At 37.8% G+C, this 17,808-nt stretch overlaps 1 protein-coding gene across 4 annotated transcripts in view; it reads left to right on the top strand.

Annotated features, from left to right (window-relative positions):
• Nucleotides 1-16,303, top strand: part of EXOC2 (exocyst complex component 2) — a 193,232-nt gene extending 176,929 nt beyond the window's left edge. For 2 of the 4 annotated variants that reach the window (XM_074985926.1, XM_074985927.1), the window contains exons 26-29: nt 6,239-6,361; nt 10,062-10,123; nt 10,415-10,474; nt 14,625-16,302. In XM_074985926.1, coding sequence (XP_074842027.1) covers nt 6,239-6,361; nt 10,062-10,123; nt 10,415-10,474; nt 14,625-14,715 — 336 coding nt within the window. In that variant the 3' untranslated portion in view covers nt 14,716-16,302. Of the gene's footprint in view, nt 1-6,238; nt 6,362-10,061; nt 10,124-10,414; nt 10,475-14,624 lie in introns of all 4 variants that reach the window. The other 2 variants (XM_074985929.1, XM_074985928.1) reach the window with 2 other exon arrangements.
• The last annotated feature ends 1,505 nt before the right edge of the window (nt 16,304-17,808 follow it).

Raw genomic sequence — 17,808 nt, 5'->3', positions numbered from 1 at the left:
CCACGTCGAACAGTACGGAGGAAGAGATTGGGCTATTCTATGAAGACTTGACAAAGACGATAGAGGAGATACTGAAGAAATATGTATTGATCATTGGACGAGATTGGAATGCGAAGGTTGGAACAGATAACAAAGGTTGAAAGAGTCATGAGAAGGTTTGGATATGGAGAAAGAAACGAACGAGGTGAGAAACCACTAGAGTTTGCTACAGAGCACGAGATGGTGGTCTGCAACACGAGAGTCCAACAAAAGAACTGTAGGAAGTGGGCGTGGTGATCGAATGACAAGAAGTCCAAGAACATGATAGGTATGATTTTGATAAGATGATGATACATAGCTTCAGTGCAGCAGTGCCGAACTTTCCAAGGAGCAGATATGGACTCAGGCCACAATCTAGTGATCACAAACTTCAAGATAAAACTCAAAAGAAAATGTCAGACACAGTTTAAGAAACGAAGAGACGTGGCGAGGCTACATGAGGAAGAAATGGAATGCATACAGAGCAGTGCTCGAAGAGAAGATTAAGACTATCGCTTAAGACAGAGAGAGACCTAGATAAGAGAGCCACAGGGATAGCCATCACTATAGAAGAGGCAATTGAGCAGACCAGTCCAGAAGAAAAGATCAATAAGAAGTGGATTACCCAGGAGACACTGAAGTTGGATCAAGAGAAGAGAGTGTTGAAGATCAGAAGAGATGTCTCTGAGATGGTGGAACAGCAATATAGGGTGAAATGCAATGAGATAAGGAAAGCAACCAGAAAGTATAAGGAGAAAAGGTTAGGGGAGCAGTGTGAAGAGATAGAGAGGTATTATGGCGAATGTAAGACCAGGGAGGCATGTAAGACAATTAGGAATAATTCATAGGAAATGGCAGCAGAAGCAGGTGGTGATCAAAGATGAGAACGAAGTAGTGCTCATGAACAGGGGGGAGATTGTGCAGTGATGGACAAGATATTGCACCAATCTATACAAAGCATGGTTGGACCCGAGTGTCTGAGAGACTGATTGAAGAGCGAAAGAGATACCTCCCACCAAGCATCAAGAGCTAGATTGATATTTTGAAGAAGTAATAGGAAAAAATGACTTTAGTGAAACGACTAAAGAACGACAAGAGCCCTGGAAGTAAGGTCACAAGAGAGATGAACAAATACGGCGGAGAAAGCATGATTCCGGAAGTACACACTATGTAATATAGCATGGAAGGAAAGGAAGGCACCTAAGGAATGGACAAGATCCATGCTGGTGACAGTGCCCAAGAAAAGAAGTACATTGGAGTGCAAGAACTTCAGAACAATTGCCCTAATGAGTCATCTAGGCAAGGTGCTGATGATGATACTGACGGAGAGATTAAGATCGCAGATAGAAGAACATATAGCAGACAAGCAAGCAGGGTTCAGAAAAGATAGAAGTCCATACAGCAGATATTGGCACTAAGAAAGCTCGACGAAAGAACAAGAACATATATGCTTGCTTCATTGATTTTTCAAAAGGAGTTTGACATTTTTGATCAGAAAGTGACTTGGGCAGTGTTGGAGTCGTATGGAGTGGATAGCAGACTGATATGGTTGTTGAAGGATATCAATGACAATGCGGAGGCAGCAGTGAGAATGTGGGGAGTTGAGAAGTTGGTTTAAAACAAGTAGAGGTACGAGACAAAGAGATCCAATGTCACCAAGTGTCTTCATTGCCTATCTGGAGAGAGCAATGGACAAGATCAAGGAAGTGGTAGAAGGGATATCTGTGCATGGGAAAAGAATTAACAACTTGAGGTTCACAGATGATATAGTTATCACTGAGGAAGATGAGGAGAAGCTAGCGAGAATGGTGCAGGTGCTAAATGAAGAAGGGAAGCGGTACAGACTGATTGTGAACATCAATAAAACAAAAACAATGGTATTTGGAGATAAGAAAATAGGAAGGAAGATCAATGTCGATGGTATTGAACTAGAAAATGTAGAGAAGTACATATAGGGGGAGTAACATAATGTATGATCTAGACTGTAAGAAGGAAATAGCGACTAGAATAGCGAAAGCAAGAGCGAGTTTGAAGGTGATGGATAAGATCAGAAAAGCAAAACAATTAGATTAAGAACGAAGCTGAGGGTCTTGAAAACGTGTATTCAGCAGCATGTTGTACGGATGTGAGATATGGGTGGTAACAAAAGATTTGAAAAGAAGAATATTGACGTTTGAAAGGAGTTGTTAAAGAAAGATTCTGAGAATAGGATGGATGCAGAAGGTCACCAATGAGGAATTATATAGGAAGATACAGCCAAAAGAGAACCTGCTGCAGAAGGTTATAAAATGGAATCTACGACTATTTGGGCATATTTGCAGAATGAACGACGAACGAAAAATCAAGACCCTGGTATTCGGCATAATGGACAGTTCGAATAGAAGAGGCAGACCCCACAGAGAATGGATAGATGATGTAGTACATTGGTGTGGAGCTAGTCAACAGAAACAGGAGAGAAAGTTGGGCATATGTTCCTCCAAAGAATCAATCCCAGGAAATTTTGATGAGCTGTTCAGTTTCAGCTGCTGTCAGATCCATGGCATGAGGCTTGAAAACAGGTTTCACACCCAGTCATAGTTTATAATGTTTAAGTCAGTGAAAAAGAATGCAAACCATTACTCCATCTGGCTGAGATGCTCCATCATCACCTGTGTGGGAAGCCAGATAATTTCATTGTCAGCAATTTACGTGATTCTTTATTGAGTGCTAATTGAATACGTAGGGGGTCAGGAAAGAAGCTATAAGACCTTCCTTAAGGTGCTTACAAGCCACTACATACTCCCTTCTCAGAAGAGGCTAGCACAGGCTCCTACTAGTTCAAACAGTGAAGATTCTCTTTTGGTAAACTTGCTGCCCCCAGATAAGTAAGTATCTTCTGAATTCAAGTTTGGACACTGGCACAACTAGATAGTGCAAATGGTTAAATGGTATCCACACAAGCACCTCCAGACAGCCAGTGGATCTGGACCTGCTCCACAAGTAGTGGGGCAGGACTATTCTTTTACAAAATGGAGGTCTCTGCACAGCATGACCTCACACATCATCCTTTGTGGAGGTTGCCATTTGATCGATCAAAGCTGGGGGGGAGGGTCTCCTGGTGCAGTGCTTGTGCAGCTAACCTGACCATGTCCGCCCACAAACATCGTATCACAGATGGCATCTGACCTATTGCACCCACAACCCAATCTGCAGAGAGCACAATTCCCAATTTGGGAATCACAGAGATACAGTATTTGGACCCCCAAAATGGGCCATGCCTTGCAACAGGGAAGGAGGAGTGTATATTAAAAAAGTATGTGTGAAACGCTGATGAAAATGGAAATAATTGTTTGCAAAGCTGCATATTTGCGGGTGCATATCTAGATGTAAATAGACTATTGCTGGAATTGTCAACAGTGCTTAAATTATAGCATCTGTTCTAGATAACCCCATTCCTCACCCATCACAAAATGTATTTTCTCATTACTGGTACTAAAACCATTCTTTCATTAGCACAAATAACGCCATTCTATCATTAGACCCACTTTATTTAAAATTTGCTTTTGAGTATTTAGGCTCCTTTTTAAATATTTTCTTTACTTAGAGGCGCTACTGTTCATTGAAATATTGTCATGACTTTGGAATTCCGATTAAAATAGGTTTATTCTTGCATGCAGCTATTTACCTCCAGTGTATGTAGCACAAATTGTGCCAATACTCAAGAATTAAGGAGCTAACATAACCATAGTGAAAATGATTAATCTATATTAATTTCCCAGGATGAATAAACTACCTGAAATGAACAGAAAAAATAAGTTAGATTTTTTTTAATTCAGTTTAAAACATCTGAATCCTTTTTTTAAAAAAAACACAGGTAAGGACAAAGAGCAAGGAGTCCTGTGGCACTTTGTAAACTAAAAAATGTTTGGGCATAAGTTTTCATAAGCTTGAACCTGCTTCAGCAGTGAAAGCTGATATCCAGATGAAGACTGAAAGATACCATGAAAGCTGATATCCAAATAAATTGGTTAGTCTATAAAGTGCCACAGGACTCCTCCTCCTCTTTTGCTGGAAGAGACTAACATAGCCACCCCTCTGAAACAAGTAAGGACAGTTTAAAAATTTTAACTTGACTGTATTCTTGTAAATAGGTCTGATGATTAAGTCCCGATTCATCCAGATAGTTAAAGCAAATGACTAATTTTAAGTAAATTTGTTGTCTTGTTAACTTCAGTTGGACTACTCATGCTTAAAATTAGGGCACACGTATAGAAAACCTTCTGAATTTTATATTCAAATTCAACACATTAACACATGGTTTGAACTGGGATGGGAATTCTCTAGGTCATTATAGGGGCTCTTATGCCTACTTGGCTTTATCTAATTCTTGACCCCCCTCCCACACACACACACTTGCCCCTCTACTCACTGATTTGCTCATCTTGATGATATTTTTCTGATTTGTCAACTTTGATTACTATTTTTGGTTCTCTGTACCTTAAATATTGAGTCTGTTTGGGTATGGTTATGATCTGTAGAAGTGGGTCTGTCCCACAAAAGCTCATCGCCTAATAAATTATTTTGTTAGTCTTTAAAGTGCTACTGGACTGCTTTTTTCTTCTGAATTGGAAGCTAGTTGTTTCTCCCATGTTCAGTTTTGCCTCATGAATTTCTATACGTGAAATGACAGTTTTGCAACTACTTGCAGATGTATGTGAATTTGATCACTGATGTGAAATTTTACAATTTTAGCAAGAGTAACACAGTTTTCTGCTGAAATTTTTAATAATTTGGTTCAATCTTACACTTTGCTAGCAACAGGTTTTTGAAGCTTAAAGTTGAGCAGTTATGGACCATTTATCTACAGGTGTGTTCTGAGGGGGGAAAATAAAGTTGCTTTAACTAAAAAGTTAAATTTGAGCTGAAACCCAAGTAAGTCTAGTTTTTCAATAACGTGGTGAGTTACTGTGGCTCAGATTTTTTTCCTCAGAAAGTAACTAGCATTGAGAATGGCCATTGTGGGGTCAATACTTTCTTTTCACAAGGTTTTGACCATTTTCTTGGTATTTCTTTTGTGGTGTTCAGCAGCACCTGCTACTACATGAAATGGTCTTTTCCCATTTTGCTTTTACCATTTTTCTCTGTATGTTGCCAAAATGATTGGCTTTTGTGGGTCAATGCTGTTGAGTGTTGTAACTAGCAAGATGAGCGTTGGAACTAGCAGGTTGAGTGACTGGTGGCCAGCATACGTGTGGTAAATATGCCTTGCTGGGGTGCAAATCTCTTCTCTTACTGTTTTCAAGCCTGTGAAATCTATGACACATGACTCTTACATATATCATGAAAAATTGGATATGGTTCCTAAATTTGTATCTGAGTTTTACTCATCAATGTACTCGTGCTTCTCTAAATTTTTCCACTGGTTAAGCATTTCTATGAAACAGTTTTCATTGTCAAATTAGACACACTCCTAACATTCACGTAAAGCAAAGATTCTGTAGCAAAAGTGTGACCCAGTCATTTGTGCTTGCTTGTTTTTTAAAATTTGAATAAATGAATAATAAAATATCTAGCCAAAATCATCTTTTTTCACGATTCTGATCACATCACTTCCTCCTTAAATTAGCCGCCCTTTTTCTTTCCATTCTAATTTCCTCTTGTAATCTAAACTGTTCCTCATTTTCATCTTGTAGCCTTAATGCTCTATCTAAAGTACCAATGTCATTTTTTCTTACTTCTTGCCCCCTGGTCTGCCCAATTCTTAATTCTAATTTTCTGAGACATTGTGCTTCTGACACTAAGTGTCTCACTGTCTTGAAATCTTAAAACCCTACAGTTTGTGTTGAGTCTCTTCTTTGACACTGTTTGATCTCATTTTGACACCTACCTATTTGTTGTATTGCTCTGTTATTTTGTAAGCTTCTTAGGAGCTGATTCTTGTATAACTATTAAATTTAATCATAGCAGCAAATATGCACCCTAATTGGGAATCCAGGTATCACTGTTCTTGGTGATTGATATATAATCAAGTAATAAAAAAAAAAAAAAGTCCACAGTCCAAGAGAGTTTTCAAGCTAGAGTTAAGACAAGCCACAACAGGTAGAAAAAAGTGGCTGAGCGGTGTGAGGAAAATAAGGCGTTTCTTGGAAAAGCAGCTGAGCCTCAAATCAAAGTTAATATTTGGCTTGTCCATACTAAAGTGCTATATATTCAGTTCATAACTCTGATTTCAAACATTCAGGTATTCACCATCTCTAAGGAATTAGTGTCTCGGGTCCTGTCCAGGATTGTGGAATCTGTTGCTGAAGAACTAAGTCGACTGATGCAGTGTGTGTCGTCATTCAGTAAATATGGAGCATTACAGGTAGATAAAGATTTGTGTTATCTTGTTTCTGAGTTGAGAAAACTGGAAGTACTGTGGCTAGAAAATGAGAGAGACACCCCATTTTTATTGCATTGTAGTGTAATAGCCTGTTGGTACTCAAATGCAATAGCTGTTGTAGAAGTTATATTCTTACCCATTATTTGATAGTAGTCCATTAAATATTTTGATCATGTTCTTATTTTTAAGTCTGCAAAGATTTTGGTTTTAGTAATGTTTTAAATTGTATTTTATAGCTGGATTTTAAATCTTTTGGCATTAATGTGGAAAGGCCAGTGTAGTGATGTGTCATAGTGGTACATTATTTTACCTTTTGGAGAAGGAATAGAAACATTTCCTGTATTGTATGATTCCAGAGGGAGGCATGGCTGCTTCATTAAAACTGCAGAAAGTCTACAAAATGACATCGTTACAGAGACACTTGCAAAAATTGCCATTCAAGATGTTCTTAAAGATCAATTTATCAAAAATCCCAGCATTCCCGTTTCAGATTAGATAAAACGGTACTCACAACAATGAGCAGAGCAACTGTGACCAGAGTGTTTTAATTTGGGAGGGTGTGAGGGGAAGAATGTGAGCTTGGCCTGTTGTTATTACAATTTATTCTGAGTGCTTTTCTTGAGATGAAGAGGGGCAACAAAAGGCAGGGTTTTGTAACGTACTATAACTCTGGTGCTTCATTGGAAAAATATTTATAGAATACATGATTTCATCACATTCTTCATAGGATCACATCCAGTAGTCCTTACTCAAGCAAAACTCTTTAAGTCAATGTTTTTGAATCTTTTGACTGAAGAAGAACTATAGGCGCTATATATGGTCTGTGAATTGTTTTTAGCTAATTCAGTTAATTTTACATCTTAAAATATCTTCATACTCAGGTTTTACTTCAGGTCTTCTATGTGTTGAATTTAAAAAGGATGTCTGCAGCCAATACCACTCTGTTTTTTCAGATTGATTTTAGAACCCTAAAAGCAACTGAAAATCTAACCAAAAACTAATTTATTTTTAAGTATATTATAGTCTTTGTAACAAAGGTACGATTTAGGGTATTATCAACTTAATGTTTCAAGAGAAGGTCCGAACAATATTTATGCTTTCTAGTTAGCAACTGAACTTAATTGGAGGACAAGACTTCCTGCCCTAGTGAAAGCAGAAGTGTGGTATTAACTAGTATGTATTTAAAATGCAATTACATGTAAATGTATGAAATGCATATGGCATTTCACAGTGTGAGAAGAAGAGAAGGAAAACATTTCAGACTGAAATGTGATATTATGTAATCCATGGTGGTCAGATACAAGGGAGCTTTGTGTGCCATATTGGCACACATGAGCCTTCTGGTAACTTAACTACTATAAATTGTGCACACATTCCAAAAAGGATTGTGAGGGGACAATTTGTTTACCCAGAGTAGTTCTATAATGTTAAGAAATGCAAGGTCTTTGAGGTAGATTCAAACATTTGGGTTTTGGTTTGCTTGGTTTTGGTTTTAAATTAAGCATATGATATTTTTTAACAAATGAAATATACTGCATGGCAGGGTCTTTCAGATTGCAGCAGTGCCTGTTTATTTGAACTCAGACCATAGAAGTGATGGCACTGTACCAACCTGTGGATAAAGCAGATGTTTTATCACTGCCCTATTCACCTCTGATTGGTCACGTAGTTTGTGCCCTTAGTTTGAACTAATTCTAAAGGAGCCTAAAGGGAAAACTAAAGCTCCCTTTGACTCAGAAGGCACTGTGTCTGACTTACAGGACTATTTCAAATTCTTTCCAGCAGTCTTGGCATCTGGTGGAGGGAACCTAAATTTAAATTCCACCATGTTGAAAACCTTATGTAAAGCTTTGATTTTTAAATATGTTTGTATTATGCTCCAAGCACTCTTAGTAGAGTAGCATTTTGGAGAGAGTTCATGTGGGAAGGGCTTCTGGTAATGTTGGTAAAGGACAGCTCTTCACAATTAACTTCTGGGTGGAATGAGTAACCTATTTTTTATTGAACTCATCCCCTGAACTTATAACTGAAAGAATTGAATTGTCTTTCCCAGCAGTAAAATTTGTCACTTGTGGTCCCTTTCTATCATTCTGGCCATAATCAACCTTCATTAATGGTAGGTTGATTGTAACTAGACTAGTAGGATAAAAACCAGACCAAACTGCTCAAAAATAGCCATTTCCTATGGAAAGAACTGAGCTTTGACAAGAGATGCCTCAATCAGTATTAAACAGCAACTCCCCTTATGCACACACTCCTACATATCCAGCCTTCAGTCATTCCCCAGCTATGCGCCTGAGGTTAGATATAAACTATGGCATCTGATCGTGTGACACTACCAAGCTGGACTTTTGCCTCTTAAAACGTTCTAGTCTTACACTAAAAGCAAATAACCCAAAATTGTATTGGTGCCAGGAAGGTGAGGGTTCAGTCTAAAAGCCCTAAAGAAGTAAGGCACCCAGCTTTCAAAAATCCTAACCTTTCATCCTGGAAGAACCTATAGGGTGCTCAAAAAGGGTGAGGAGGCCCATCTATGCTTGCCATTTTCTTACAAGGGAAGGCATTTCTCCTTAACATAAAATTTGGTGGCTTGATACAACCTAATGCTTGCCTAATTCAGGAAGTACTGTACCCTTAGAGAACAAATATGTGTGGGCTGCCTAGCTAGCCAGGAAAAATAAAAACTCTTTGTATGCAGTATGAGATATTCGCAAGCAAAAGCCTTGATTACCCTTGAGAACAATTCTGCGTTACAGTTTAAAAGCTTAATGAAAAAGTTGCAGTGGTTGTATTAACTTTGGTTAAGTCTGGATCAGACTGCATTTCAGGGCTGGATCCAGCAGAATCTCTGCAATAGGCTGAACAAAAGCTGACAGTAAAAAGTGGTGAAATTTGTATCCACTTTGTGGCTCTCATCTATTTCTAGAAATAAATGTGTAAACAACCTTTTAAAGTATTGATCAAATTCTTGGGTGTTATCTTCCCATAAAATCCAGCATGGCATTGATTTCAAAGAGAGCAAAGAAAGATCTCTTGAACCCTTCCTGATTCATTTTTATTTTAAAAACATATCCAGACTTCATTTTCCATCATAGCCTGCTCAGGTAGAAATTGACACACCGGGTACAATCCTCAGGCTCCGTATACCCAGCAGGTGATGCATGAGAGATGTGGAGCAGAACCAGCCTACTTTCTCATATAAAAAAAATTAATAAATTCAGCAGAATCCAAAATTGTATGTGTATTAGCAGATTTTTAGTCTCTTGTTTTCTTCTTCTCTGGCCAAGCTGTGCTGCAAAGAGTTAGGCTCACCCTGTTGAAAGCAGTAGTTACAGATAGAAAAGTATTGAAATAACATTTCAGAGCAGAAAAATAGCACCATGCTTTAGTATTGTTACTGAGAGACCCACTTCACTTGTTTGGAGACCACTTCATAGAGACTGGATAAACAATTTGATTTTGATTTCACAGATCTGTAATTGTTCCTGCTGCACTTCCTAACTGACATGGCACAGGGGTAACCAGAAATACAGGAAACAAATTATTGAAGTTAAAGCTGCTTTTAAAGCTGCAGTGTGCAGTAATACTTTGCTTCTGTAAACAGGCGAGAGGCTTTGTGGCACACGTTTGATTAGCCAAAGAATGTTTGAAATTTGTAACAAGGGTTATGTTTTGTCCCTAGGCAAGGCTTGAAATTTGTGCATTGAGAGATGCTGTGGCCGTATACTTAACACCAGAAAGCAAGTAAGATACTAAGTAGCTTGTGCTGTTGATGAAAATGTCTGAAAAATATGAAAAAACACTAAATATATTTTAAATATTTCTGTCAAGAACTTTTTATTTCAAACAATGGCACACCTGAAATTATAGCAGGCTATGCTCAAATTATGAGACGTTGAATTGATAAAGTGTTAATTTAATTTAGTTAAATCAAAACATTTCCTAAATGACCATTTATATTCATGGAGATAAGGAGGGAGGGTGCTGCTAGATAGCTATGATACCTGGGGAAAATTAAATATGTTTGTATTACAGCTCAAGCTTTAAGCAAGCCTTGGAAGCCCTACCACAACTCTTAAGCGGAGCAGACAAAAAGTAAGTGCACTTGCAACTTCTTTAACATTTATATCACTCTCCAAGAGCCCTGGGTTTTTGTTCGGTTTTGGATTTTTTTTTTATATAATACTAGTATATTGTTGAAAGGATAAGTTAATGGCATTTGACTTTTGTGAGTCGGAATATGGCGACCCTATGTAAGACGAACCCCTGAGTGAGTGTGGCACATTACACCTAAAGTATTCAGCAGAAACTGTCTTTATGAGAGATTGCTCTATTCCCTAGTCCAATATAATCAATACAGTATCTATTCGCATTAATCATTTTTAATTAGTTAGTTCTATTTCCATGCTAATTTTCAAGTTCCAGTTTGCTGCACAGACTTATTTTAAAGAATACCAATACCAGCATTGGAAAAATGGGTAGGGAGGAAGACTGAAGGTTTTGACAGTTAGTTTTGTTTGGCTGTGTAATCCAAAGGCTTTAAATAAGAGGGGAATGTAGTGGTCCCTGAAATTTAGAAGAAAAAGAAATTTAATTCCTCTTTCCTCATTCCAGCAGCCCTTGACAGTTATTCTGCCCTTCTGCTTCCAAGCTAGTATCTATATAGCAGTTAAGGATAAGTACGGTATCTTGCTGTTCATATTAAAATAAGAAATAATGTCAAGATTTAAATTGTCATAATTAACTTTCAGAGGTACTATACATTGTGATGAATGGACAAATTCATTACCTATTGTTTCTGGCTGCAAGCAAATTTAAACAAATGTTTCTGCATTCATTTCCACTATTTTTCAACAACTGTGAGGGTTAAATTTAGTTTCTGGAACATAATTAAAAACTAATAACTTTTCTTAAAAATATTCATCAGTCTGTAGCCAATTTCACTGTCACCTAATTGTGTTATACAAGGGGTCTTGGTACTGCACCAATAGGCTTCAGATCTGAAGATGGTGGCCACTGTGACCCCAGTCTAGCAAAGAACTTAAGTACGCACTTAGATTGAAACATGTTAGTAATTCCATGTGGTAAATGGGCCTGCTCACTTAAGGTGAAGTATACAGTTAGTGCTTTGCTGGTTTGGGGCCCAAGTGCTCAACATCTCACAACGTTGAGCCCATATCAACTGTATTTACACATGCCCAGCTCAGGAAAAACAAACTTGGTATCAGTTTATGGTCTGTCTGTTAAGCTGAAACCTAAAGATATGTGAAACATTTGCATGAAATCCATTCAGACCCCACATTACTTACAGGTTCACAGAATTCTGTGGACACTCTCAAAGGTGCTTGCACCGGTGCAAAATTAGTGAACCTGCCTCCCTACAGTGGGTTCAATCCATTTATCCAACATTAACTTCCAGCTCTTGACATCCACAAACAGCAGGACCTCTCCCCACCTTTTAGAGCTCTATAAAAGGCTCTTGAGATAAGAAATGAGTCTCTTTAGGGGTAAGAAAGATTCCCCTTTTCAGTGGGCTTATCTAATGCAAATTTTCAGACAAACCCACAGGACTTAATAAATTTCCAGTTACTGTGCGCAGAGCTACAGAGGTGTGTTCCCAAAAAAAAAAAAAGACTGTACAGTTTTCAAAGCTGTACTTCCTCTCAGAGGGCAAGTGTGAGATCCTGAGAGTGAAGGCTGTGTTCTGTATCTTATATCAGAGGTCACCAAACTATGGCTCAGGACTCCAAAGTGGGTCATGACTCTCTTAATGGGGTCGCTGGGGACAGAGTTAGGCTTGCAGCAGTCTAGGGCCGAAGCCAGAACCCACTGCTCAGGGCTGAAGCCAAAAGCCCACCATCTAGAGACAAAGCTGGACCCTCAGGGCTTCAGTTCTGCATGGCAGAGCTCAGGTTACAGTCCTTCCCGCTCCCCCAAAGCCCTTCAGCTTCTATTTCCCTTCCCTGTTCAGGCAGGCTTAGGCTTCAGTCCCCCAGCTCTGGAGTCATGTTGTAATTTTTATTGTCAGAATTGAGCTGCAGTGCAGTGAACTTGGAGAACTATTTTCTCAGGTTTGTTCTCACTACAGCAGTAAATTGTTTCATTTCAAATAATTTTGCTAAATCATTTTTTTATGGAATGATTTACAGTTGTTGGTGTTACCAATAGCACGCTCCCAGTAACACTGAAGTAAAGCCTGCTTGTGAATGGTGGATGTCTTGGCAGCCTTTCTCAGAGGGCTTTTTGGGGAAGTGGATATTAATTTGTGCTTTCACTCTCTGATCGTGAGACAGAAACACACGTGCTAATTTTATAGCACACAACATATTATATGAGTTTAGAAGGGAATGATTGGTACGTGCTTAAGGGAAGTCTGCAAAAGGATCTCATGAATTTGTGTGGGCAGTCTTTTCTTTCTACTTTTGATGTAGCCCAAAAAGTTTTGGAATACCTCCAAATGCTTAATTTTACCTTAAAAATAGGAACTCTGAGCTTCCTTGGTTTTGCTGGAAGAATTTTTCATCAAACTGAGATGTTCAGTGTGACCTAGTTAAAGGGATGGGAGCCTTGACTTCTTAACAAAGACACTCTTTGTCACAAATACTCCACATGCACTGGAGCTCAGGAGGAAAGATGGTCTGTGGTTAAGGCACTCGACTAGTGTTCTGGAGATCTGGTTTCAATTCCCAGCTCTACCACAGACTTCCTGTGTGACTTGGGACAAGACAATTAACCTCTCTGTAGCTCAGTTCCGTATCTGTAGAATGGGGGTGATGGTACTTCCTTTCTCCTGTCCTTTGCCTAATGTTAGATTGTAAACTCTTTGATGCGGAAACTGTCTCTTATTACAGTTATGTATAATGCCTAGTGAAGTGGGACACCAGTCTCCTCTGGGGCCTCTAGCCATGCCTGAGATATAAACAATTACATTGGGTTCAGTAAGTCTTAAGGTAAACAATAAGGCATTTTAAGTAGCCTGATGGAAAATCTCTTAACTTTGCTTTTGCTTAGCTTTGAATCTCAACTTTTGTGATGTTGCCATTTTGCTTGTTCTCCAGACACCATAAGAGTCTTCCAAAGTTGACAAATGGCCCAGACTTTTTAAAAAAAAAAAAAAAAAAAAAAAAAATCAGACAATGTTATTTTTTGTGTGTGCGTGCGTGCGTGTGCGCGCACGCGCGTGCGAGGTAGTAGGCACTGGACAAAGACAGAAGAAGAAACAGTCTCAGCCCAAAAGAACTTAGTCTAAATAAGCCTACATTATAAGGAAGGGGAAAGGGGGAGAATGGCTGGGGTGAACAAGCCCCTTTTTAAGTGAAAATTTACTTTTGAAGATAGCATTTATATGAAGGCAAAACCATACAGCTTGATAACAGTTCTAGGCTATGTTCTTCCATGAGCACATCATCGTTTTTACTATTATGTTATGCAGCAGTTTAAATATAACATGCTTGCTGTACATCAGCGATATACAGATTTGTAAACAAGTTGCCAGCGTTTGATCTGATGTCAGGTCACCATGTATTTGAGAATGCATAAATAACTGTTAAAGCTTTGAGTAGAAATTTGCCTTTTCGTCATATTCAGCCACATAAAAACAGGCTCCTTGTGATGCATTAAAAAGCCATGTTTGACCCTATAAGAAAAACTGGCAAGTTAAAACACTCTGATCATAACGTTCCCACTGTTCCACTACTGATTCCTTGAAAGCTGCCCCTTTCAGTATATGTCTCTTGGGGTCACTACAATAAAAGATGTCACTGTCCTGCAATATTGTGTGAAATTATAAGAATTCTTATACTAGAATGAATCAGAAGTGACTCTGTTCAAATATCTGGTCTCTAACAGTAGACGACGTAAGATCTGTTACTAAAATGTAAAAATATGTCAGAGCACGATGTTCTCAGATGTGATATCAGATGGAAAGAATGTCTAGAGTAACTCAAACACAGAAGAATGAAATTTTCCCTGCATAACCTACAATAAGTAAGCTTGCAACAACAACAAAAAAATAGGTGCACATCTACAGTACCTGCCTTTGTAGCAGTCCATGTTTGCTCCTAGTATGCTGTATTGGAGAAACTGAACCAATTAATTTGGAGAAAATACTACCGCCTTAATGTCTTCAAGGTCAGATTGCTTGGGATATATGCGACATTAACTACTGTCTAAATAAATGGATATACCTAATGTGCAATGCTGTAAATGTCGAGTTGCCAAAGTTATAAAATATTTTTTTTTACAGATTATTGGAAGAGTTACTAAACAAATTCAAAAGCAGCATGCATCTGCAGCTCACCTGCTTTCAAGCTTCTTCAGCACTGATGAAAACATAAACAGCAAAATCCAAACATCCCACAAAAGAACGCAGCTAAACATACCCCCAGTACTTCTGTATGTTTTCACTTCCTTTAAACACTTATCTAAATACTGAAGCTGTTGGAGTGGTGTTTCAATTCTCTGATAAGTAGTGGTATGATCCGTTCATGTGGGGTATCCTTCTAAATAAGAAAGGTTATTAGAAATACTGCAATGAAAAATTCTTATTTTTGCCCTGTCACAGCTGCTAAGCCAACTTTGCTCTAATATCCTCTTTATAGAGAAATCTGCATTTGTCTACTCCAAAGTATATTGTATTTGTTAGAAATGTGTTTTGAAAATGTAGACTGTTAGACATTTCTGAGTATCTCTCAATCAGTTTGCATCTACCTGGACACACATGAATATTGGTGAGACAGGATGTGTAAGTTGGCATGTTGTCGGATTCGATTGGCATAAACTATCCAGATGCATACTACAATTTTATTACCTGCAGATGGCTCTAATACACATTCAAATATATTATGTTGAAGGGAGATGTGTGTTTAAAAATATACTTAAGGTAATTTCTCAGCCATTGTCTTCAATCTTCATGTTCATAAATCCAACTACTTGGTGATATTTTTAAATTCAGCTCATCTCCTGGACAGGGCAGTACTGTGTTCTGTATTCTATTCCATTATCCCATTTCAGTCAGAAAGTCAAGGTTGAGTATATACCTGAAATACAGTAGTATGGTTATTTTTTTCAGTGACCAATTAACAGTTAGTTGTTACTCTGTGTTGTAAATGTAAGCATTGCAGTGTTTAAAATACCTATAAATCTTTACTAAATCAAATTGTCTTCAACTGTTAAGGATCAGAAGAGCACACAGTTTCTGAGATAATCAAAAATAAGCTCCCCAAAGATAGGATAGGCACTGAATTTTACTGCTTCCTTCCCAGTTCTTCTCCAACCTGTACTCGTCCTTCCAGACTTGCGCTCTGGCTCTCTCTGGCATCCTTCTCCAACTGTATCATTCTCAAAAGGAAAGAATGAGTTACTATTGCAAGGGGGTGGATATTAAGTAGACCAAGTACAAATTCTGCTGTTACCATACATGTGTGATACTGGAAGCTGTATATGTATCATAGCTTCTGTAGTGACCATAAGTGCTCAATTCTGTGGCTTAATGGAAAGTGCAGGAAAGAAAGATGCCATCAACTAAAACAAATACTAGGGTAAGCTGTTAGTTTTGAGTGTTTTTTTTTAACTGATGCACTAAATAAATAATGTCCAATAATTACCTTTTGTTTGTGTATTTAAAGTTATTTTGGCCTGATTGATGGAAGCCATAATTTGAAGTCTCGAAACGTTTTTAAAGAATTCATAGAAATTCTTTATCTTGCCAGTACAGTTATGTGTTTTAAAAAAATAAAATGTAAAGCATCAGTAGTAAAGTATAAAATAAACAGTTTGGCAAGAGATGTCTAGATAATTGAAAATCTGACACTTAAGTGTGTATGCTTATTGAGGGCATATTAAACAATCACCTTGACAGCTGCAGTTTTCCCAGATGTGTTATCTAACCTAAGGTGAGTATATCTATTTGTAGGCACAGTTTCTGGTATAGAGGCATAGTTTGTTGGACCTTGTCAAGGCACTAGCTTCACAGTAATAAAGTGGTGTTTAAGCAAGATGGCTATTAATTTTCTGTGAATTCATTTGTTTGAAGAAATTATGACCACCTTTACATAATATGTGAAGTTTATATTTGCATTAGATAGGTTGCAATATTTATGAAGCTTTTATGCTCAAGTAAGAAACATCCTTCTGAATGTCATTATAATGGTTACAAGAAGTTGTTCTCTTCAAAACCTAAGCAGTTTGCTTTTAGATGAATCTTCCTACAGGAATACTGAATGTTTCTGTCAGAATAAAAATAATGTGAAAGGTATCCCAGTATTTGAATTAAACATGGTGAAGAAAAGCCTTATGAAATAATATAGCACAAGAATATTAAATTTCAAGAACACAGATTTTAAGAAACTTACTGAACAGGGTACAATGGAAGAAATTATTAAAATCCACTTGTGTGGAAGAAAGGTTAGGAATGATAAAAGACTATAATTAAGATACAAAGTCAACAGATTGTCTTTTTCAGAGGACTATGAGGAGCAAGAAGTGGTTGGTGCTGTTTTGCAAGTTTTTCAAGAGCCTGATCAAAGATGCAATGAGTTTAAAAAAAAAAAAAAAAAAAAAAAAAAAATTCATTGAAAACAGAAAAGAATGATTAGATTAGTAAGACATGATTTCTCTTTATAGAAACTTTGGCTTTTTCCTAACAAATTATGTTCTTCTGTGCATGTGACAAATTTTATTCTTTACTATAGTTTGCCCAGTACTGGTGTTAGATCTACTTGTGTGTAATTGCAGGGATCACCTCTAGAGCCCTTTTTAAATGTTGGTGTTACGTTAGCTATCTTGCAGTCATTGGGAACAGAAGCAGATTGAAAGGACAGGTTACAATAATTACAGTTAATAGTTCTGCAATTTCACATTTGATCTTTTTCAGAACTCTTGGATGGATGCCATCTGGTCCGAGTGACTTGTTACTCTTAAGTTCGCCATTTGTTCCAAAATTACCTCTAACAACACCTCAATCTTGGACAATTCCTTAGATTTGTCACCTACAAAGGACGGCTCAGGCTTGGGACTCTCCCTGACATCCTCAGCCATTAAGACTGAAGCAGAGAATTCATTTAGTTTCTCCGCAATGACTTGATTGTCTTTGAATACTCCTTTTTTTCCTCTCAATCATCTAGAAGTCCCACTGGTTGTTTAGCAGGCTTCCTGCTTCTGATGTACTTAAAAACAGTTTGGTATTGCTTTTTTGAGTCTTTTGCTAACTTCCTCAAACTCCTTTTTGGGTTTTCTTATTACATTTTTACACTTAATTTGGCAGTGTTTATGTTCCCTTCTATTTTCCTCACTAGGATTTGACTTCCACTTTTTAAAAGATACCTTTGTATCTCTCACTGCTTCTTTTACATGGTTGTTAAGCCACGGTGGCTCTTTTTTAGGTCTCTTACTGTGTTTTTTTAATTTGGCTTACATATTTAAGTTGTGCC

The sequence above is a fragment of the Carettochelys insculpta genome, chromosome 2 (genome assembly GCF_033958435.1).
Source record: "Carettochelys insculpta isolate YL-2023 chromosome 2, ASM3395843v1, whole genome shotgun sequence".
Taxonomy (NCBI): Eukaryota; Metazoa; Chordata; order Testudines; family Carettochelyidae; genus Carettochelys; species Carettochelys insculpta.
Note: the sequence above shows the minus strand (reverse complement) of the source record. Positions and strands in the feature narration are given on the sequence as shown.